Source organism: Cupressus sempervirens, chromosome 4 (genome assembly GCF_028749045.1).
Source record: "Cupressus sempervirens isolate cs-2001-9-10 chromosome 4, ASM2874904v1, whole genome shotgun sequence".
NCBI classification, from domain to species: Eukaryota; Viridiplantae; Streptophyta; class Pinopsida; order Cupressales; family Cupressaceae; genus Cupressus; species Cupressus sempervirens.
Genome location: NC_143121.1, coordinates 492,343,451 through 492,366,842, shown reverse-complemented (window position 1 = coordinate 492,366,842; position 23,392 = coordinate 492,343,451). Strand labels below are relative to the sequence as shown.

Below are 23,392 nucleotides of genomic sequence, written 5' to 3'. Positions count from 1 at the left end.
AGGTGTACCCACTATTCGTGCATTGGTAGCCTCATCGTTGTGTGGTGGACCTGTTGCCTACCTATCCACTCATGTGATTCGTGGAGGTTGCCTCTATCTGCCATTTGAGCCGCTTCATTGGATTGTTCCGCACTCTTTCGCGCCTTGTTGAGGTAGAGTATTGGTCATTAGCGTTGGGAGATATAAGGTGGTGGCAGTTCATTGCTTTCGAGTGATAAAGAGAAGCTATTGAGAGATAAGGATTGGAGTGATATGGGATCGTTGACTGACTACAGGAAATTTCTCGGTAAGATGTGATGTGTTGTGCGGGATATACAATGTAATGAGGCGTTAATGTCTGCTCATTGGATTATAAAAAATGTAATGTTCTACCAAGGGGATGGGGTCCCCCAGATGTGATCCCAACGTTTCAATAAAAATAATAATGTTACCAATCAAAAAAAAATGGCGTGTTAAATTTATAGCTTCAAATTAAATCCTAGCTTCTTATCTAGCTTTTAAGGCTCTGCTATGTTGGATTTATATTATTGTGCTCATTATCAACCAAGCTAATAGGTTGAGCAAATTAATTGCTATATCTCTTTAAAGCTAGCGAATGTCTTCATATTATGTTTATAAATGAATGTGATTGCAAACTTGGTGCTGTTGTTTCCACTTGGCAGAAGAATTATTATTACATGCCTTTTTCTATTTGGATGGAAGACTTCATTATTTGTGGTTTTGATGGTATTCATTTTTAGCGGAAGAAATGATGCCTCTTCCTTTACCCTTGACAAGCAAGCATAGACTGTTGTCGTGGCATCCGTTCTACTCCAGCATATGACTTGTCCCTTGGCTTCCTTAAAACGGTCTATCGACAAAAAAGAAATCGTACAGGTTAAAAGAAACAGATCATCTTTGTCTTACATGGACATAAGCATGAAGAAGGCAGGTGTCATGTTTACCGTTTCCGCCGACTTGTTTAGGATTGAAGCTATGTCTTCAGATTATTATTATCATCTCGGGTCAAGTAGGAGACTTTGAAGACAGTACTGATTGCTTTTGTATTATGTTCGACTGGAGACATTATTCTTAGTGTTTTTTCTTGGCATGATCGTAAGCAGCAGTTATCATTGTATGCTCTGTAATCTTAAGATTTGAATCTTTGTTAAAGATTGTTGTAAGATTTGAATCTCTGTAAACGACTCTTTTCAGAATATTGTAATCCTTCATTTGAGATAAAATACACAGGTTTTGCAAGCCAGGTTATTTCCCTCGATTTTGCTCAAGGCAATTTAGTTGTTTTGTGCCTTTTAAGCTCTTATATTTCTGGCCACATTTAAATGTGACTACTTTAGCTATCACTCTATCCACAAAATGCTAAAGTAACACCCAAGGAGAAGCCACATTTAACCCTGTGTTACTCTATCCATGTTCCTCTATCTGTGTTTTCAAGAAAAACAATAAGTGCATGTTTAACCCTGTATTCTGAGGGTTTCTTGGCAGGGCATTCCACAGAATGCCCCTGATTGGGATGATTTAGATAGTAAAAATTTCTTCAAACCCTCAATTTTACCAATGGTGATCAATGAGAGTAATGGTACATCACTCAGTTTGAGTTCAAAGAGGATCGGAAGAAGTTGTCACTTTTCTCTAGATACTCACTTGTGGTTTTGTAGATTCCCATGGTGGGTTCTTCTTCAGTTGTATTTTTTTATTACAATAGTCATCTTGAGAATCCTTCTACTCTATCTACATTCAAGTCTTATTGAATAAAGTTTTATTTTGGCCCAAAAAAAAAATAACTAAATAGAAGTGGGAGGGTTTTCAATCATCTTTTTACATGATCGTGTTGATAATATAGCAATAAGATATTCGTGATTACAATTTCATATTCATATTCCAACATTCTGCTCAAATTTTTAGTTCAATTTTTGCGGTCAATGATGAATATTTGTTGTCCAATGCCATTGATGCTAATGTTATTTAAATTTCAATTTTTGAGAATGTTTAAAGATGTCTGATATTTAAATCATACAATCAATAAGTTGTAAATATTTGCCACCCCCCAGCTGTCCCTCTATCCACAAAATGCAAGGAGAAGCCACATTTAATTTTTCACTGTACGGCCAGGAGTGGCCAACAAACTAAGTGATTATGCAAGCATTAGCTAAATGGCAGGAAGTGGAGTCACTTGTTGAACTTTCCAGATGTAATTATATACCTATCCTATAGGCTGCCACAAGGCAAAGAATATATTACAATACCAGGCATTTCAACTGCATTAGAGTCAAAGCAATTCAAGAATGTGGCATAAATATAAAATTTCTTTTGGTAAACCATTTTGGAACCACTTTACTTTCAAATTACATTCTAATCTTACTAATACATTTAAGGTTTTCTATTTTAGGAAGTTTATTCTTCTTAAAATAGGCTGTTTTAAAAATCGTCACTTAGGTATCTCAAATTTTACAAGGGTGTTATATAGCCGGAAAAGCAGTGATTTTAATTATCCTAAAATCATTAGAAACAGGGCTAACTAATTTAAAAAGAAATCAGATGCAAAGATGATTTTTGGTTGAGGGATTTAGTACCGGCAGTCTATTAAGAGTCTAGAGTTGACTATGTATAACTTGTACAGCTCTTTTGCCACTGAATCCTCATTTTGAGCCCCTAGCTTCTCATGACAGTCCAATTTCTTGGGTATTATCTAGGATAGCTACATCAACCATATTGAATAAAAATCTTTAGATCTCTTATAATAATTTTATATCATTCTTGTTTCTCAAATATTCTAGAATCCATGAATTACTTGGAATTCAGTCCTAAAGAAATATACACATTTCCTTGGATTTCGATGAGGGCTTATCAAATTCTATGATTAGTTTCAAATTCAAGTAACTAGAAATCTTTGGCCACAGAATTGCAATCATAAGCATTTGAAGAGGCATACCTCTAGTCTGCTTAATTCTGCATTCTCTTCCTTCAATTGAGTTACCTGAGCCTCTAGCTCCACAGTGTATGCCTTCACGAAAATGACAACAATAAGAACATGCAAGTTGTTTTTAGCCTAAATAATAAGATACAGGCCAAGCACATTATCTACTCAAAAAAACGCATAAAGCTCCATATTAGACAAAAGAATGCAAAAAAAATAGACAGCCATGCAAATCATATGTTCACTAGATTCAGGTTGCATTCCATGGAAAAATAAATTAAAAATAAATGAAAAAGTCACGAATAAATGTCTGAAATAACCTGTCAAAACCGCTCATTTGCACAACCAAGGAACTCTCCTTACACTGTTTTGGATCCTAAATAAACTTGGTATTTATGACTTCAGAAAAATATAGGATGAATACAAGCATAGCAACTTAAGTAACAAAGCTCAAGATCCAATCACCACAAGCTCTGATCATTATCATTCTACATGTCAAGTTCTAGATCTCTACCACAGCATAACAGAAGATGACATCCATAATACACTAAATTCCAGGTATGCCATAACTATTAGAATATTATAATGTTTCTTCATTAGTCATCTTAGTTAGTCTTTAGTTTATTAAGTAGTTTTTATTTTCGTCTTTAGTTTATGATTGTTTCTATTTGAAACATCGTCTTTGTAAACCTATATAAGGAGCTTCCATATCCTTTGTTTAATACAACTACTGCAACATCGATTTACCATAACATGGTATCAGAGCGGGTCAATGGGATTTCATAAAATTTGATGATTTTTAAAAAAAAAAAATTGAGCCTCTTTTGATCCGGATTTTTTTTTCCAGAAATTGCTTTTTTAATATTTTGAAATATAAATCATTAGAGGTATTTTATGAAATGTGTGGTTTGTCTTTGAAGATTTTTGCTGAAAATTGCAACCTTGGTCGAGGGTTTTGATTATGCGATTTGTTGCTTTGGGCAAAAGTTTGATTTTTGAAGGTTGCATTGCATGTGCATTTTGTCATAGCTGAAAAGTTCACCAAAGCCAAAAACTCGCCCAAGGCCTGAAAAATAAATTTGGGAAAAACTTGGCTAGTTTTCAGCAAAAACTCAGGAACTTAAAAAATTGCTTAAATTTAATTAGAAATGCTTTGTATTTGCAAAATTAAATGAGAAGATGCATCCAATGAGTCGATAAATGAGAAAACAAAAGAAACAAGCTTAATCTAGATATACTTAAACATGTAGTGGGTATAAAATTGCATTCTCATGAGGAATGCTGATGGCTGGAAGCAAAATGTTAAATAATTTATGTAAAACTAGAAGTAAATACATCATTCAAATTACATCTTCCTCTTCTTAGCACTAGGCATGACTGCACCTCATTGCTTGATATGTATGACTTAGTTTGTGGCTCATCCTGATCTTGAATGTAGCTCTGACTCTTGCTTCTCCTGGCACTAGAAATGACTACTCTTTCAACTCAATGTTATCTAGTGGGAAACCAAATCGACTCCATTCCTCCATAGCCTACCTTTCCAAATCATTAATGTCATCCTCTTCAGAAACTCTACTTCAAATGTGCCTCAAATCGGCTTCAAATCGATAGAAATCAGTTTGCAAGTGTTTGGAAGACTATTTTGCCCCTCAATTTGTACAAGTGAAGAATGAGAAATGCAATTATTTTGGGCCTTTTTTGCCTTTTCGCTAAGCATTTGGCGAGTTTTTGCCAAAAAAATTGGTAAGTTTTTGGTGCCAATAAAAGTCATAGAAACTCGCCAGGCCAAAAAACTTGGCCAATTTTTGCAACTTGGAGAGTACTCTGCCAGTAGTACATCTATGCATTTTGTTACCTGCATGCCCTTACATGTGTTTTTTTACCATGTGAAGTCTTGTGCTTTGGCGCATGACGATTTTTCAAATAAATTTTCATAATTTTTTCTCTTCCAATATTTCTGATGGGTTTTCATAATGTTTTCCCATTAAAAACTTTTTATGGTTTTTTCACAATTTTTTCCCTTACAAAATCCTCTTTTGGGTTTATAATGTTTTCCTAAAAAATTATCTAGTGGGTTTATAATTTTTCCTCAAAATTTAGAAAAATTGTCTATAGAGGGTTTATAATTTTTTCCTCACAAATTATTTGTTGGGTTTTTACTGTTTTTCCTCAAAAACAAAGTCTTGTATTCTCTGATCCGTGTCTCGAATCTTGATGTGTGGTTTTGATCGATTTTTCACCTCAAAAAACATGTCTAATTTTTCCAATTTTTCACCTAAAAAATTGTGGCTTGTTGCAGTTTGTTTTCGGGCATCATGCTTGCCTACTAAGTTTAGAGGGTTTGACAATTTTTTCTCAAAATCGTGCCAATTGTTCTCAATGTTTGTCTCTGTCTCCAAGGAAGAGCAACTTCGTTATCCAACATCGGGTTGGATTCTTTTGTGATGATTTATGGTCAAATGGTTTGCTTCTAAGAGGGTTAGAGGAAAAGTTATCTCGGTGGTAGAGTCAATGGTAGGCTCTTGTCTCTTGTTGCAAGAACATTCTTTTATGGACAAAATTTGGCTTCTTGGTCATTAACATTTAGTAGATCCAAGGAGGGTCTCGGTCACAGCAATATGTTTTGAAGAATCTGAGACCAAAAGACAGAAATTAGACAATGACCATGAAAGGAGGGTATTAGAATATTATAATGTTTCTTTAACGGTCATCTTAGTTAGTCTAAGTTTATTTGGTAGTTTCTATTTTCATCTTTAGTTCTCAATTGTTTCTTTTAGAAACATCGTCTTTGTAAATCTATATAAGGAGCTTCCATCTCCTTTGTTTATTACAACTACTGGAACATTTACTATAGCAATAACCCATTAAAATATTTCAGCACACGTTTTTTTTCGGTCTCTGAACTATCTAAATTAATATAGGCTGTGGACCTCTATTATTGCTTATCATACATTTAGAGCCTCTTAATTAACCATAGGGTTGATTTATTTCCTTAAAGTGGTTTCATCTTTTTGTCGAAACATGTGACCTAGTGTTGAAGTCCTGTTGGGATTTTCTATTAGATGCATTTTTTGTAAGAATACTACATATTCCACATGCAAAGGGATTTAAGAGTTAAACCGAAAAGAGGTTAGTAATAGAGTTCTCTATTTATGTATCATCTTAATATTTTCTAGCAATATTTTCATTTTCTAGAAAAACAAAATGTTCAGTTCAAAAGTTGTAGAGGGTGCCTTCCTCTAATTACAGTCAAGGAGCACTTAATAGATCAACAGCACACACCCATCCCCCACTTAAAGTTCCAATTCCAAATTTAAATCATTTCATTTTCAAAATTTTCCTATTAAATTATGATTAAGTTTCACTTAGGTCCATAACAGAAGAAATTAAAGGGTGAAGAAAATACTCTCTTGACATAAAGGTCTAAAAGATTTTGTTGATCTATTTCAAACTCAACAAAGTTTAGGAAATATTTAAAGTGTGTGTAACTCTACAGAAAAAGGTGGTGTGCTGCATGCAGATTTCAAACTCCTATCGAGAGAGCTGTGAGTATGGTGAATAAAAAGTTGAAAGAAAATGAGCGAGAATGACTAATTAGGGAAGGATAAATTATCTAGAACAATGGGAAATGGAAAGGAGAAGGATTAGGGAATTATGGGAGAGAATACAAAGAAATTGGGAAAGAAAAATGGGTAAATGTAAAGGAGAGTTTGCGATGGAGGGAATGGAGAATGCCACAAGAGATGAGCATCTGCAACAAATCTTCAGTGTTCAATCCCAAAACCTTGTAGCAACCATAAATTGAACCAAATTTAATGTGTGTGAATGCATTGAGAGAAAAATTAATATGCCTGTGAATGGAGAGAATGAAAAACATAGTATGATAAGATGTGCTATATTTGAAATAATTGCCTGGTAGTTTAATCTCGAGTCTGTTAATTCGATCATTTGAACACAGATTAGCCATGTAGACACCATGTTTTGATGTCCATATATCCAAGAATTTTATTTTATCTTGATACTTCCCAAGTAGATTTTGGATGGAAAAAGAAGTTTGGGAGTAACTAGAAATTAGTCCAATACTCGGGAAAAGACTAGAAAAAAAGGCAATTAATCCTAGAAAATAACCTAAGGAATTGACCACTAAATTTAGTACACAAATGCAGACTGAAATCTGTAATGTAGGTAATTTTCAGCTATACATTATAAATTTTATTTTTTGATAGATATTGAACAAGATGACTGTGGAGCTGACTTCAAAGACACATATCTACTGAAGAGGACTTAAGACAGCTGTGCAACGATGACTGCAAGCACACATAAATGACAACAATTTTTATATGGCTGCCAGCCTGCAAAAAGACTTTTGTCAGTAGATGGTATTAGCAAGCAGCTAGTACCACCATCCTCCAAAAAGCTTGAGATTGTTATTTAGTATGACAGGTGGAAGAAGGGATGCTTACAAATTCCTAATTGCAGCAATTTAAGTTCAACATACTAGATTCAGTTCGTAAGGATATTCAGAATCCATGAAGCAGAGAAATAAAGCTAAGGCATTGCAGCTTTCCTAACAGAACAAACGATAAAAATCAAGTTTTAGGCTCACAGCAAGAAGTTGATGGGCCGAAATTTTAAACTAATCTGTACAAAATTATGGTACCTAGCGATTTAGTTGTAGCCGCTGATTGAGACCTATGCTAATTGAGGAATGGCTAAGGATGACCCTGTGATAAAGTTGAGTTAAATTGGTTTTAAATGAGAGCAGAGTGGATGTAGAAGTATTAGCACAAATATTCCATATTGGTTATCCATGTTCACTGATATGCAAGCAGAGATCACTGGCAATGAGTGATGGAATCAGGACAGGATGTGCTTGAGAGTAGTGGAAGAATTAGGACAAGATGCAAGGTGCACTCAAGTATAGTGGCAAAATAAAGACGGGTTGTGAATATTCCCATGCATGGTGTCAGTTCCTGTGAGTTGTACATTTGGAAACAATGAACAATGATTACACATGCAGTTTGGTTTCACATGATGTTCTAATGGAGTGTTCATTATGATACCAAATTCTTAGAGCTGGGGCTGTGCACTAGGATTCATTGGATGATAATCTAGCTATTAGTTCATTACAAGACAGTTCAAGGGGAGATCTTATTCCTCAATATTATATATTGTTGTTCCAACATTATATTTCATGAAGAAGATTGGAGGGCATGGAACCATTTTCCTTTAGGGGTTTTCAAACCAAAATAATTACTATTTTCCACAATGTTTCACAGACAAGGCTGGTGGGATGGCAGGGATGTGTTTCAAACTTTCAGGTAAGACAGTAGGGACAGTTTCTGGGATTGGCAATATTATACTGCTGTTATATTGCTGCTATAAAGCTCTTAGATTTAGCTACTTGTTTAATAACATTGATGTATCTCATGTAATTTTTTAATCTGTAATAAGAAAATTGGAACCTTTTCCTAAAATAATGGTATATGTATAATATAAGATTTGAAAGTTCCGTTGCAAGCTAAAGAGAGGAGTTTGAAATCAGAAAACCACTCGTTAACCACAAAAAAACCATGTGCTGTGCATTTTAATCTCCCCCTCTTTCTACTTTTCTATTTAAAATTTGTCTACATAATATTGTGATTACAAAAGGATCTCAATTTTACGATTATTTAATATATGCAGGAAAAAACATTTAGAGCAATAGACACCTTTAAAATCTCCTAAATTTCAAAGAGTGTGTGCCATTAAACTTAGATAACCCCATGTCTCCATGCAGCTTCTTATATACAGTTTCTGCTTAAATTAACCAGTTAGAGTGTTCCTGTCAATTTTTAATTTGGCAAAAATGATAAAACGGAACCTTTCCTTGTTTTTTTGAAACAGCTGCTGCTTATAACTTAAAATTAAGCTTTGGGAAAAAAAGGGTTATTGAGATTAGAAGATTTTTTCTAATGAGCTCTGCAAGTGCTGCCTTAGGAATCATGTCATCCCTGAGGCTGCACCTGCGCCATCACCCTCAGCTTTTGTGTTTCTTGGTCACATGCTTGGTTGCCTATGTCGTTTGCCTCCGTATACACTTTTGGCTGCCTGTTGTTTGGTTTAGTGTCTTTTTGGTTTGTGTTTGTTGTATACCCCTGTATAAGTTTGTTTGTATCTCCCAACCATAGCCCTTAGTTTCACTTTGCCTTCAGGCACCATTAATCGAAGCATGCCGGCATTAATGCAGGATGGTAACGAGCCCATTAAAGATGGGGATGCAAATTGTGTGCAAAAAGGTTGTGAAGAAACTGTTGAGGAAGGAGAAGTTCAGCCATCAAAGTCATCATACAAAGCCGTTTTATTAGCATAATAGGAAGCTATGGTGTGTCTACTGACTGCAGTTGTTAATGGAGTCCTAAGCGTCAGTGGAATGGAATCAGAGCGATTACTAATAACCAACAGATATGGAGGTGGAGATGGAAGCCTTGTCTGTAATGAAGACTCCAGAGGGAGAGAAAATGGTAAGCCTTCACCTCCAGTGCTGAAAATCCTGTGTCTCCTAATGTGGACATGGTGAAAGCCATAAAGAGCGAACAGAGTAGACTGAAAAATCTGGCTATTTTTGCATGTATGGACTCATTGACTATGTCGTTGAGGAGATTCTTTGATGAATGGATTTGCTAATGTGTGGGGTAAAACATTGGCCATTTATGTTAATTTTTGTCAAATGATGCACAAGGGTCTTTTTGTTGTGTTCAAGTCTCATGGAATGCAGGAAAGAGTTTTTACGAAAGGATTTTGGAATGTAGGGCAAACCCTTTTCAGGTCATTTCCGTGGTCTCCTACAAGGACATGAGCCAAGCCCTAGCCAGGTCAGCCCCTGACTGGTTAGAGGTCAAGAATCTCCCTGCCAAAATTTCGCCATTCCTCCCTCGAATTTCGGCAGTGTGCTGCAAGTGGTCGAGTCTAGGGTTACCCGGACACATTTGAAAACTCAGGTTTTGATTGCCCTTTTGCCCAAAACTAATATACCAGAAAGTTTGACACTGACTCCATTTGTTGGTATATTTTAGCTCTTAGGGAACCCCAATGCTTGCTTCCACTGCAAGCGTATGGTCACAGTCACGGGAATTGCCCATTTATGTTATTTTTTGTCAAATGATGCACAAGGATCTTTTTGTTGTTGTGTTCAAGTCTAATGGAATGCAGTAAAGAGTTTTGAAGAAAGGATTTTGGAGTGTAGGGCAAACCCTTTTCAGGTAATTTCCGTGGTCTACACCCTCAGCCAAGCCATAGCCAGGTCAGCCCCTGACTGGTTAGAGATCAAGAATCTCTCAGCCAAATTTTGGCCATTCCTTCCTCAAAGTTTGGCAGTGGGCTGCAAGTGGAGGAATCTAGAGTTACCCTGCCACATTTGAAAACTCGGGTTTTGATTGCCCTTTTGCCCAAAACTGATATAACAGGAAGTTTGACGCTGAGTCCTTTTGTTGGGATATTAAGCTCTTAGGGAACCCCAATGCTTGCTTCCACTGCAAGCATATGGTCACAGTCAGAGAGATTGCCCTGTTCTTAAGAAACCAAGTAATGAATCTTTTAATGTGGTTAATGAAAAGCATTCTCAGAATAATAGCGAAAAAAATAGTAGCAACTGTCTTGAAGAAAACTGGCCAAGAAACTGGGAAGGAGAGCAATAATCTTACTACAGAAAAAGTGGTTGCTCTGTGAAATGGTGGACGACCCTGGTAATTTTACAATATCACTGAGTAACCTTTTGTTTGAAGAACTGGAACTTATTCCAGCAAAGTCCTCTGAGAATGGGGTGCTTACAGCAGATCAACATGATACCCTAAATGGGACTAATGTACCCAAAGAAACCCAATGCCCAGCAGCTTGCCCTTGCCACAATTAAAGTAAGGGCTTTAGTCTATAAGAAAACCCTAGATACAAATATTAATGACATGGTTACATAGGTGGTTGGAAACAAGGTGGCTATAGTTGACTCTCTAACTGAGATGTGTGCCCATCGCAATGATGAATCCCTACCTTTCACAGAAGTATTAAAGAAAAAAATAGGAAGATCTCTGATAGACCATCCATCTCAGGTGGTGGTAAGCCAGCAGCAAAAAAGGATGGTGAAATCCTAGAATGTTTCAACCAATTATTCAAAAAACCCAAAAATTCTTCTCATAATAACCAATGATACTACAGCTTGCTAGTTGGAATTTAAGGGGCTTGGAGACGAGAAATAGAGAAATTGTTGCAAGGGACTGGTGCAACAAATTTAAACACAAGGATGTGATTCGTCTGCCAGATATTAAGGCCACTGGTTATCAAGCATACAATGCTCTTAACTTTATCAGGAAAGAGGCAAGACACTTTGTGTCTACTCATGAGGGCTGATATGTTGATTGACTCTTGTACCTCTCCCTGCAACAAAGCTTGTTTGATCACTATTAACTACCATGGCAATAATTTTGGCATTTGCAATATCTATGCCCCCAACAACTATAGGGGCAGAGCTAAATTATGGGGATAGCTGACTTCCTCACTCCCGAAGGCTCACTGGATCCTTGTCGATGATTTCAACATGATTGAGTATAGAGCAGAATGGAAAGGAATGAGCAGTTTTACTGGGCCAAATGCAAGGGATGTTTAAATAGTGTAGCTCCCTTAGAAAAATTGAAAGAATCTTCCAAGGGTATATGGTTCACTTGGTGTAATAATCAATCCCAACAACAGAGAATATATTGTAGCTGGACAGGGTGTATGTGGATAGGTCATTGTTTTCATTTGGTGTGACTAATGATTGTAACCCAGTGGTCGTGACCCGGCCACCATCTCAGACCACTCCCTGATTTCTACCAAGATTATCATTGAAAATCAAGCACAGATTAAGAGGATAGGCAACAAAGTGTTCAAACTTAATGCTTCCCCGTTAAAAGTTGAGGATAATACTGTTGTTAAAATGGCTACATGTCTTGTCAAATTTGGCAGTAGCAGTATGACTTGTGTGGAAAAATGGGAAGCCCCTACTAATCTTTGGAGAAAGATGTTCCAATTCATTGGTGAAAAGGAAGCCAAAGACAAAAATAAGTTAAAAGAAGCCTTGCAAACTAAATTGAGCAGTGCCGAAGAGATCCTCCAAAGGGACTCTAAATAAGGAGGCTGAAGGGGAATTGATAAACACTGAGGCAGGGCTCAGGAAGATACAGAATTATATATTCAAGGGGCAGAGCATCAGGGCTAAGATGAATTGGATCAAAGATGAGGACAAAGGCACAAAATACTTCTCTAATATCATCAGACATAAGCAGAAAAGAATTCAGATTGAAGAAATATCAGTAGATAATGACATATTCAAGGAACCGGAGGTTATAAGCAAAGCCTTCTTTTATTTTTACTCTAATCTCTTCACATCAGATTTTGCACAAGAAAATGATGAAATTCTGCAAAAGAGATTGACGTTAATTCCTAAGAAAATTGAGGAGATTGATGCTATCCAACTGCCCCAAGAGATTTCGGTCAGTGAGATTGAATCCACCATCAAATCTCTGGCAAATGATAAATCATTCAGGCCTGATGGACTCCATATAGACCTCTATAAAGCTAATATAGAGTGGGTGGCTGTGGAATTGTTTGATCTTTATCAGGAGGCCATTTTAAATGGTTTCTTGGGGGAACACATTAACAGGGGTGTGATCAAACTACTGCCCAAAGAAGGAGACAAGAAACAACTTAAAAACTGGAGACCTATACCATTGCTAATCTGTCTTATAAGATTATTGCCAAGTTATTGGCTAACAGAATCTCTAGCCTCCTAGGAACCTTTGTCATTCAAACAGGCTTCATTCAAGGCAGATACATTCTAGAAAACCTAATCAAAAGCTGGGAATCTATGCATTGGGCCAAAGTAGATGGTCAGCACATTGCTATGGTTTTGTTGGACTTTGAAAAGGCATATGACAGGGTAGAATAGCCCTTTGTCATGGGCATGTTAAAGGGGCTCCCCCTCCTTTCAATGGATAAAATTTTTGCTTAATTGCCAGATTCATACCCTAGAGGCTGGATCTGTATTCGCATCCAATTCGGATTCAGATTCGTGCCGATCCAGCCAGCGAAACCGTCCGGATCCACAAGGTAAAAACACCGATCCTGCCCGGATCGGCACAAATCCTGTGAGGATCTGCATGAATCCTTGAGCATCCAGCACAGATCTGCACAAATCTACAAGGATCCACAAGCCAAAAGGTTTTCAAGTGTGTCCAACTGCCGATCCAGCCAGCGAAACCGTCCGGATCCACAAGGTAAAAACACCAATCCTGCCCGGATCAGCACAAATTCTGTGAGGATCTGCATGAATCCTTGAGCATCCAGCGCAGATCTGCACAAATCTACAAGGATCCACAAGCCAAAAGGTTTTCAAGTGTGTCCAACTTCATTAAAAAAAAAAAATTAATGTTTTTTTCCTCCTAGCCCTGAAACAACCCTTTTATTTGTTAAGATTATAGCTACAGTCGGATTGATTTAATCTTACGATGCAATGTTGTTACATATAATATTATAATTATTCTAAATGTATATATAATACTATAAATATATACTATACTATATTATATATACATATATATATTATATTATATATATAATATATTGTACATATATATATAAATCATAAGTTATATTGATTTATATTGTAAATATATAATAACTAATAATGATTAATCATAAACACATGTCTCTTCATGAGACATGTCTCCTACTCTTCTATTTATAAGAGTTTGGGATCTACATTTCGAAAATATCAATTGTAAGTTGTAACAGCAATATTATTACATTTGCAGAGATCCTAGAATTTAACATGGTATCAAAGCCACACATAGGAGACAAAGTAGACAATGAACAAAGGATAAGTACAAGCGATATTACAATGAAAGGCAGAGAAATTTAGGTGATGACTTTGGGCATCTGTTATGATTAAAATTAGGCATCAAATCAACGCTCATGTGTTGACGATAGAAAATTAATGTTCACAACATGGAAAGGCCTCCAATAAAAGGAAGGAAGCTGCAGGATGATGTGTTGTACAATACGGAGTGATAAGAAAGTAAAACAATGACATGGAATGCAAACTACAAAGCATTACTAAGTTTTGTGAATAACACTCAATTGATGATCAATTTTATATCCTTGATCAGTCAACATTCCCACAGAGATCAGATTTTTAAATAGTTGGGAATATGACCCACTTTCTTAAGCTGTAATACATGTTTATTTTTAACACCACATCCGTTTCAGCTACAACTTCACATTCTTCACCATTACCTAGTCGGACATTATGAAATGAGCCTTCCCGATATATTTTTAAAAACTTTTTGACAGGGAGTCATTGAAAAGAAGCACCGCAATCAACACTTTAGAGCATCATGGAATTTACGGTGATCATGGGCTATATCATGCAGTTTATAGCAATCTTGGTCAATGGCATGGAATTTACGGTAATGCCTTTGTCGAATGTTCTATCTTCGTCTTTCATTATAAACGGAATGATCCTTGCTTCTCATTTCTAATCGAAGATGGACTAATTGATTTGTATTCACTCCACCACACATTTAAAGGGGTCACAACCGCATCATGCAATAAGGTGGAACAAGCCTATTTCCTTATAGAAGTCGACATCTACAAAGTCTATGATATCATGTATTCGGTCATAGGGGTTCGACTCTTTTCTCTCTTACGTCGCGATTGTTGAATCTCACAGGCACATAAATCAAGGAATGTGAAGAAAAATGGAGTCCCATTAATGTAGGTCGCGAGTAGAGAGGGTAAAAGTAATTGGAGATTAATAGAGAGAAACTCAATAATATAACTCTAAATTGCCAAACCATGATTAAAGGGGCATTCTCTAATGTTTCCATGGGGATGATTGAGAAAAATAGAAGAGTACCAAAGGTTTCAATGATATCCAAATAAATCTTCAAGGAAGCAATTCAACTAAGAGATTTACTTTCTAAGTGATTCTAACTCATGAAAGTTGCAAATGTTTGAGAAAGAGATTTCACCGATAGATGTATAGCATTGCTAGCATTTGATTCTACAGGACATTCTAATGCAAAGAATGTGGAACAAATCCATTTTTACAATGACGAGGAAAAGAAGTATGAATCAACAGTTGTCATTAACCAACAAGCAAATTTCAATTTACCTCATCACAAGAGTCCCATCTTAGCAATCAATTTTACTTTGAGATGAACTTCAAAAGAGTGCAAAAGTACTATAGACTTATAGCGTGTTACTTGAGCAAGATGGATGGATCATAGTTTCTTTGTGAGGATGTAGATGAGTGGCTCTGTGCATTAAATACCTTGATTCATTATAGGATTTGGAGATGCATCGATGATGCTTATATTATCATTAAAAAAAATTAAAATCAGTGCCACCTTACATCCAACACCATGGAATGCAATTCCACTATGTGCACAAAATATAAGATTGGTATTTGACCAAATAAAAAAATGAGGTATTATCAAAGACGTCAAGCAAAGTGCATCTACAAAATGGAGATAAGCTCTTTGAGGATATGAAAAGGGACAGTGATTTGACCAACGTGATTCAAAGTGGCATGATGTAACCCAAGAGAATATCTACATACGCCCTTTGAGGACATGATGGGTTATATTTAGTGGGTTTGAAGCTTAAGCATCATTCCTTATGATAATATCATCGAGGTGAATGATTTTGTACTGGTGCGGTTGTGTAAACTAAATCACTATATGAAGAAAATTTAATTAATTAAGGAAATTATAAAGTCAATCTAGAAGAGAACAATAATTACAAGATTTTTTCAAGACATCCTATGACATGTGATGTTTGATCTTAGTCTAAGCCTAAGTTTAGCATAAAGATTGTGGTTTGATCTTAATGAAAGTTTGCAGCAATTTTGGGTATCTCTCCAAGAAAATTGTAAAGTTCTTTGTTTTGGAATTATGGGAAGACAATATTTGTGCAGATGGCTTCTAAACACCACTTGGACGATGGGTCCTGCTTGAAATTTAAGTGTCTCTACACTTAGAGTTGCAACTATACAAAGGAACTCTATTCAAATTGGCGCCGAATCTTATACCTAGCAAAGACTTTACAAAAATAGATGATATTCTATTTTAGAAATGGGTGTAAAATCGATATACAAAACAACAAACACCTATCCCTAGGGAGAATGGATAAGGGTTGAAAGAAGATTCAAAATTGTCAAACCTTGCGTGGAGATCGCCATAGTATTGAGCCTCTTGGCCATTGCTAAAGATTTACAAGATTTTCTCTTATCATTTCCCTCTCATAGTACAAATAGACTAAGATTTTGAGATCTATTAAGCAAAAAGAAGGTTGATGCAAAATTGTTCAATGATATAAGAGTGGGAATTTTACATTGCAACAGGGAATAATAACCAATGTTTCATTCCCATTTGACAAATACTTATATGGAGGCATTTTTGACTTGATGGATATGGACCTTCATCAAAGAAACTTATATCAAGGATGCACAGATAAGTATTCACTAGTTTTGAGTATTACATTTATTCCCTATATTCTCTCTCCTAATTGTATGTACTAAAAGAGTTATTTTCCTTGATCTTTTCCTTTTTGTTTGAGGATGTTCTTGTAGGAAAAGAAGGTTGGTACTTTACACATGCTACCAAAATATTGTGCAGATTCTATCTTGTGATAGTAGCTCAAAAGAAGTTGTGATCTACAATTCATTAGTCATCTGATGATTTGTTTGGATAAAGTGAAGCTCATGAAGCGAATATACTAAATGATTGAGATTATGAGTATCCTTTCATATCTAGAGGGAGTTTGATACTTCATCAAAGACAGCCTTATACAAGGAGCTCAGAAAATTGATACTTAGAGGGAGTCTAAAATTACATATATGTGGTTGCATGATTTTGATGGGCCTACCCCTATATACATCATAAGGAATAACGACTTATCATTGAAGGTTGAAAGATTAATATCAGATTCAGAGAGAGTTTGAGAGGCATCCTTGGGTGAAGAGAGTCTCAAACGAAGTAACTAGAAGACCTGACTTCCCAGGATCATTGTTCAGAGGGAGAAATTTTGAGATGAAAACCTTTGTGGATGATATCCTTCTATTAGGAGAAGTTCTAAGTGAAATTCTTTGTAATGTGCTCTCCTCTATGACAGAAGTTTGAGGTGAAAACCCTTGTTCCACCCTCTAGTAACAGCTATGGTGGGTCTACCCTCTAACTTGGTTTATGGTGGATATCATGTGAATTACTACATGATGTTGTTGTGATTATGTCATGAAAGGTGACGATTTTTCATTGATGTATATATTTAGAAGGGAGTTACTAAAAGGTGGCGATCTTATCATTAGTTGGACCTGTTATCATAACAAACTAAATTAAGTTGTTGTCCTGGAGTGCCAGAGGTTATGATAACGAATAGAAGGTGACTATTGAAAAGTGACGATCTTATCAATAGTAGACCTATCTCCTAACACCAAAATGTGTTGGAGCAAGTGTTATCATGGTTCTTCGGGCCGGATTTTGCTGAACACCATGAAAGTTGTTATGGTTCTTTGGGCCGGTTTTTGTCGGACACCATAACTTAAATCTATCAATAGATCACACTTAAGGTGGCATTCAAATCTATAATCAAATTGCTTTAATTCTCTCTTTGTTAAAAAGGGAGTGTTAAGAAATTTAGCCTCATAGTAAATTGAAGCAAATTCCTTATGTAATATAAGTTAATATCACATTGAGATTATATATCTCCATATGCTTGAGAGCATATTGTATTCCATAACAAATCCTCCCTAGCTAAGAGGGAGTGTTAAGATTATAGCTACAATCAAATTGATTTAATCTTAAGATGCAATGTTGTTAGATATAATATTAAAATTATACAACGTGTATATATAATATTAGAAATATATATATTATATTATATTATATATACATATATATAGTATATTATACATATATATAAATCATATGTTATATTGATTTATATTGTTAATATATAATAACTAATAATGATTAATCATAAAGACACGTCTCCTACTCTTAGACTATTTATAAGAGTTTGGGATCAGCATTTGGAAAATATCAATTGTAACGACAATATTAGTACATTTGTAGAGATCTTAGAATTTAACATTATTCAACCTCCAAATACATTTTACCTCACATTTGCTCTCTATGTTGCTCTCTCATTGTTGCAAGTTTGAAGTGAGTGCTTGGATTTGATGATTGATATTGAAAACTTTAGTCTTGAGTCTTTTATTAGTGAATTGTGTTACAAATGTTAAAGCCTAATGATCTATATTTTGTATTTTCATAATTTCAGTTCATAATTCAATAATTCAATGTGAATGTGTTGATTTACTATATAATCAAGAAAATAAATCAATGATCGAGTATATTAGATTCATTGATTCATACTATGAAATGATTTGGTTTTAGAATTATGTATATTTCTCTTTTTTTTAAAATATATTGTGCATATATACACACAAATCCTTATGATTCATAATGGAAAAAAATCACAAATCCACTGATCTGATTCTCGTGCCCAAATCAAATTCTAATTCTGAATCGGCAACTAAGAAATTTTGTATAAAGATTCCTCTACTGTCATAGATATCAATGGCGTGTTTTTTTAACCAATCATACTATAGAGATCAATCTGTCAAGGTTGTCCCATTGCCCCTACATTATTGGTCCTTGCAGCAGATGCATTGTATTATAATTTGAGAGATCACAGTCTTAATCTTCCATTCAATGGTATCAAACTTCCCAACAATGATAAAATATTAAATTAGCAATTTGTCGATGCCACTGCATTGTTCATAGAACTTAATGAAATGGATTTTGATGTGGTTGTGGACTGACGTTTACTTTTTTGCAAAGCCTCCGATGCAAAAATTGCCCCTCACAAGTCAATGGTGACTGGGTGGTCTGAAGCTCCTCCTTCAAGACTGGCTTCTAAAGGTTGGGTTGGACTGGGCCTCATTGTATAAATAGGTATTTGGGGATTCCCTTTGTACTCAGCCCCTCTACTAAGGATATGTGGGAATAGTTATCTGATAAAACTGAGAGAAAACATCAAAAATGGCAGACACATTTACTCTCCTTAGGCCCATTTGTGGTCTCTTGTTGGACATCAATAATTTATCTTATATTAGTAGGGAGGGTTCAAATGGTTCAAAATGTTCTCTCTTCACATGCTATTTATTTCACTTCCACCTGGCTATTCTGTAACTATCACTGTGAATAAATTAAAAGGGAATCTCAAGGACTTTTTGTGGTCAAATAGGCAAGGGAAACACATGATACACAATGTCTCGTGGGAGTGGAGTTGTGTTCCAAAACATTTGGGGTTGGCTTGAGGGACTTAAAGGCTCCTAGCATGGTCCTGGCCTAAGTCACAAGGTTCAAATTCGAGTTGGAGTTCTTTGGTCATAAAATTCAAATGAAATTCGGGAAGAGTAAAAATTCGAAAGAAAAAAATCGACATTAAATTTAAGTTGCATATATTTGTATTTTTAAATATTAGTAATATATCCACAAAATTGCCAACATAGTTTAACGTTGCAAATAATTTAACTAAATAACTTAATATCATTTTAAAATAAAATAATATTATATTAAAAAACAGTATTATATTAAATAACAGTATTATATAAAATATCATAAAATTCGGATGAAGTTCAGAAAGACTGAAAATTCGCTGAAATTATAATATCATGGATGAAATTTGATGTATCCTATGACTAAGGTCCTGGCTTGTATGTGGATCTATAAGGCTCTAAATGGCAGTGAACCATGGAAAATACTGATTAGAAATAACGTCTACCTGTCAACAAAAAAAAAAGGTAAATTTTGGAAAGAGATTGGCTTTCATGATGCGCTTTTTGATAGTATTGAGATCAGGACCTTTCGGTCTACTATTTTTGCTTCAATATGGAAGGCTAGGGCTAATGTAAGGAACCTTTTGAATCATAAAGGGGCCATTGGACACTATACCACATACTCAGTGATGGACAGACATATTTGGTGGGGTAATGTTATAAATTATAAGCCTCTTGCACTTACTCAATGTTGTTTTGCAAAAGTATGGTTTTCTTTTGGCATCAAAACCATTAAGGATATCATGGTAAACAAGCAGCTGTGTTCTTCGGAGGAGTTAAGTTGTACATCCGGCATTCCATCATCTCACAAGAAAACGTTTTCCTTGATCAGCAAGATTGTTGGCTCCTTTTTCCAGGGGAAGATTTTTACCTTTAACCAGTTCATGGATCTGCTGAAATGGAAAAATGGAACACCGTTTTCCAAGATTAAAATTGAGACAGATACATCAGATGTTAAAGAATGAAGTACATATCATTGATTGGATTAATGAGTCTTGGGGTGTCACAGGGCTGAGTCTAGGTGGTCTTTTGTCTTTATTAGGATGTGAAAAAGTCTGTCTGAACCAAAGAAGACTTGTCTTAGATGGCAACTGCTCTTTAAGAAGGTTGTTGTAGGGGATGTTCTTGCTACCTTGGGGCATGAACTGGTGTGTTGTCCAATGTGTAATGTTACTGAAACTGTGAGTCATATCTCTTTTGAATGTTCTTTTGCCTCCTTGGTGTGGTCACTCTTCTCTGCTCAGCCTGTGATTTGGAATACCTCTCCCACTATGTCTTGGATTGAAGTGTTAGCTGGTTTTTTTTGTAGCGATTTTGGATAACAAGCTTAATGAATTATGGTCTGTCCTATTTTGTGAAATTCTATGGTTTTTGTGGACCAAAACAAATGACGAGATTTCCCAGCATAAGCGTAGAAGGCTTACTGAGTTTAACGATAAACTCACCCATCTTTCTATCAAATCACAGGTCTCTGTAGTCATCCAGATACCAAAGAGCAGATTTATGATTCTAGCACAACAAGGTGTAATGCTGCTGTACAAGTCAGATGTCAGATCTGCCCACTTCTTTCATGCATATATAGGTATGCTGAACCAAGAGGAACTTAAAGCCCTTCAGAAGGTATTACAAGATAACCAGATCACTAGAGCTGATGTCAAGGCAAAGAATAAAGAGCCGAAGCAACAGAATGCACCGAAAGGGGATCATGTGGCAGCACTGGTTATTGATCTACCTCTAGACACATTTGAGACAGACCGGGCTGAAGTTAGCAACAATATAGTGGGGTCATAGGACTGATGACCAGAGCTCTTTGTTTTGCTTTTTACATAAACTTTGAACAAATACTTGCTATGTAATGTAATATGTTACTGATGGTCTAGTTCTTGGTTACACAGCTAAAACACTTTATTGAGATCTTTTTTGTTTGACAGATCTTGATGGTTAAGGCATGGGAAATCTATGATGTATTCATAAACTATTACTAATAGAAGAAAAATAGGGCCAAAAATAAGCAGCACTGTTTATTGAGGAAAAATTGGAAAAAAATAAACTGCTGTGGAAAATATTCCCTACTTATCAAATGATGAGCTTAAGGAGCTTTCTAATAAATAGTTCTAAAGGCACAACACTAGGTGACGCTTTTGTAAATGGAGTTGCAAACAGAGTGGGTTTAATCAGGGAGGAAACTACGTAGTAAGCGTGGTTGAGCTGGAGTGGTAGTAGGATGGGTGACCTCCCAGGAAGTCTCGGTGCTTCGCCCCTGTGAACATCACCTAGATCCAATGAGTGTTGATTCTCAAGAAAGATAGGTAATAAGTGTTGAGTGTTCCATCCATTCTCATGAGAGATGGGTTCGTATGAACCACTACTCATGAAATATTGGTCAATGAGTTTGACTCAAAAGCTACACAGTTGAATCCTGATAACAATATAAAAAAAATATGGCACTTGACATTACCATTTTAATTTTTTAATTTTATATGCTTAAAGTTTAACTCCAAAATTAAAAAAATTTATATAAAATCAGTAAATACTATTTACAAACACTACTTTGAAATAAGCAACATATTTTGGCATATACAGGATACCTGCTCCACAAATTGTTGCTCAAATAGTTGAGCGGCGACACCAAAATAAGCTAATCCAGGCAGCATGGGGATCTGCCTAGGCAGCTATTTAAGACCTTATAGTTATACATGTGACACGCCTATTATATAGGAAAAGATTTCATTTTAATCCTGTAGCTCCGATAGCTCCGACACTTCTCAAGTAAAAAGCAAGAAGCAAAAGAGTGAACCTGTTTGCGCTCCCGTGAGCGTGCTGCAGACTCCCTATTCTTGATCATCCTCCTCTGTCTTTGTTCCACTACTTTGTCCTCTGGCGCATCCAAAGCACGTTTCTTACCCCTGGCAATGGTACGGGCGCTGCCACCTGTAGGAGACAATCCGCCATAGGCGGGCGCAAAGGAGCTCGTAGCACCAGACTCCATGGAGGCTTCCAGGATGCTTCCCGTGGAGCTCGACTGCAGGGCCGGAATGGAAGCAGCAGGTGGACTTTTCCCGAACATGGGCAGCTGCTGCTGCTGGCGTTGAAAATGCTGAATTGTGAGCGGTTGCGGTCCCTTGAACTGGAAATTGGGCCAATCCTCGTGAGGATTAGAGAGCAACGAGTCTTCTTTGACAACTCCGGCTTTGGCCAAGAAATCCTCGAGCGTCATCTCCCCCAATGTGAGATCCCTCTGCACAGGAGCACTAACAGCGCTGCCACATGCACTTGTATGAATCTCCTTCCACACCTCCTCCACCGTCTTGTTCACAAAGCTCGGAGGCAGCGTCAGGCTTCCTTGCCGACCTAGCAACTGTTCTCCGCCCCCATCACCACTCTCATCAGCGCTGCACATGTTTTTAAGGAGTTCGTCCATGTTCATGCTTCCCACGCCCCGATTGTTATGGAGCTCATCGATTGACCACGAGTAGATGGAGGTCTCCCGAGTAAGCCCCGACGACGACGCCGCCACTGCTGCGGACGAAGAAGCCGCCATTAATGAGTGCCACTTTTAACACCTCCCTCTCGCCTCCGATCCCTCCCCTGCACTCTCACAAATAATAATCCCTTTTCTCCTTCCCCTTCCTCCTCCCACGCGCTGCGTCACTCCCTTTGTTCACTTTCACTTTTCCTGCGCCGAGGTTTCCATACACCTGCATCAATACGCCCTCCACGAACACTTTTTCATACCCATATTTTGTTATTCTCAAATGAGATGAAATGAAATATTATATTTTTTTTTTAGTAATGTCTACCAAACTACGGTCTAAGGGACCAAAAGAATATCCATTTATCAGTTTGTTACGATTTTTCAATGATGTTCTTTCTAATGTGGATCAACGTAAGTAAGATGGTCCCTTTTGAAGTCTTGGCTCTTCAAAAAGTTGTCCTTGTATTGGTTGCGTATATTAGTATGCGGTGCACTCTTTCACATAATGTCATTCCATTTCTACCACTCTCTCATTACAAAACCTACAAATTTTGACCTTCACTCTTCTTTAAGAACCTTCCATCTG

The 23,392-nt window shown here is 36.4% G+C and overlaps 1 protein-coding gene across 3 annotated transcripts in view; it reads right to left on the bottom strand.

The window, feature by feature from the left end:
- The window catches only part of LOC149562096 (ABSCISIC ACID-INSENSITIVE 5-like protein 3), a 62,024-nt gene extending 38,931 nt beyond the window's left edge, over positions 1 to 23,093 (bottom strand). For 2 of the 3 annotated variants that reach the window (XR_016363893.1, XM_089825637.1), the window contains exons 1-2: positions 22,129 to 23,093; positions 2,933 to 3,004 (exon numbers count right to left, since the gene is read on the bottom strand). Coding sequence is in view for 1 of the 3 variants with exons in the window: in XM_089825637.1 (XP_089681763.1) it covers positions 2,933 to 3,004; positions 22,129 to 22,872 (816 nt within the window). In the remaining 2 variants the exon portion in view is untranslated. Of the gene's footprint in view, positions 1 to 2,573; positions 2,699 to 2,932; positions 3,005 to 22,128 lie in introns of all 3 variants that reach the window. The other variant, XR_016363894.1, reaches the window with a different exon arrangement.
- Between the last annotated feature and the right edge of the window lie 299 nt (positions 23,094 to 23,392).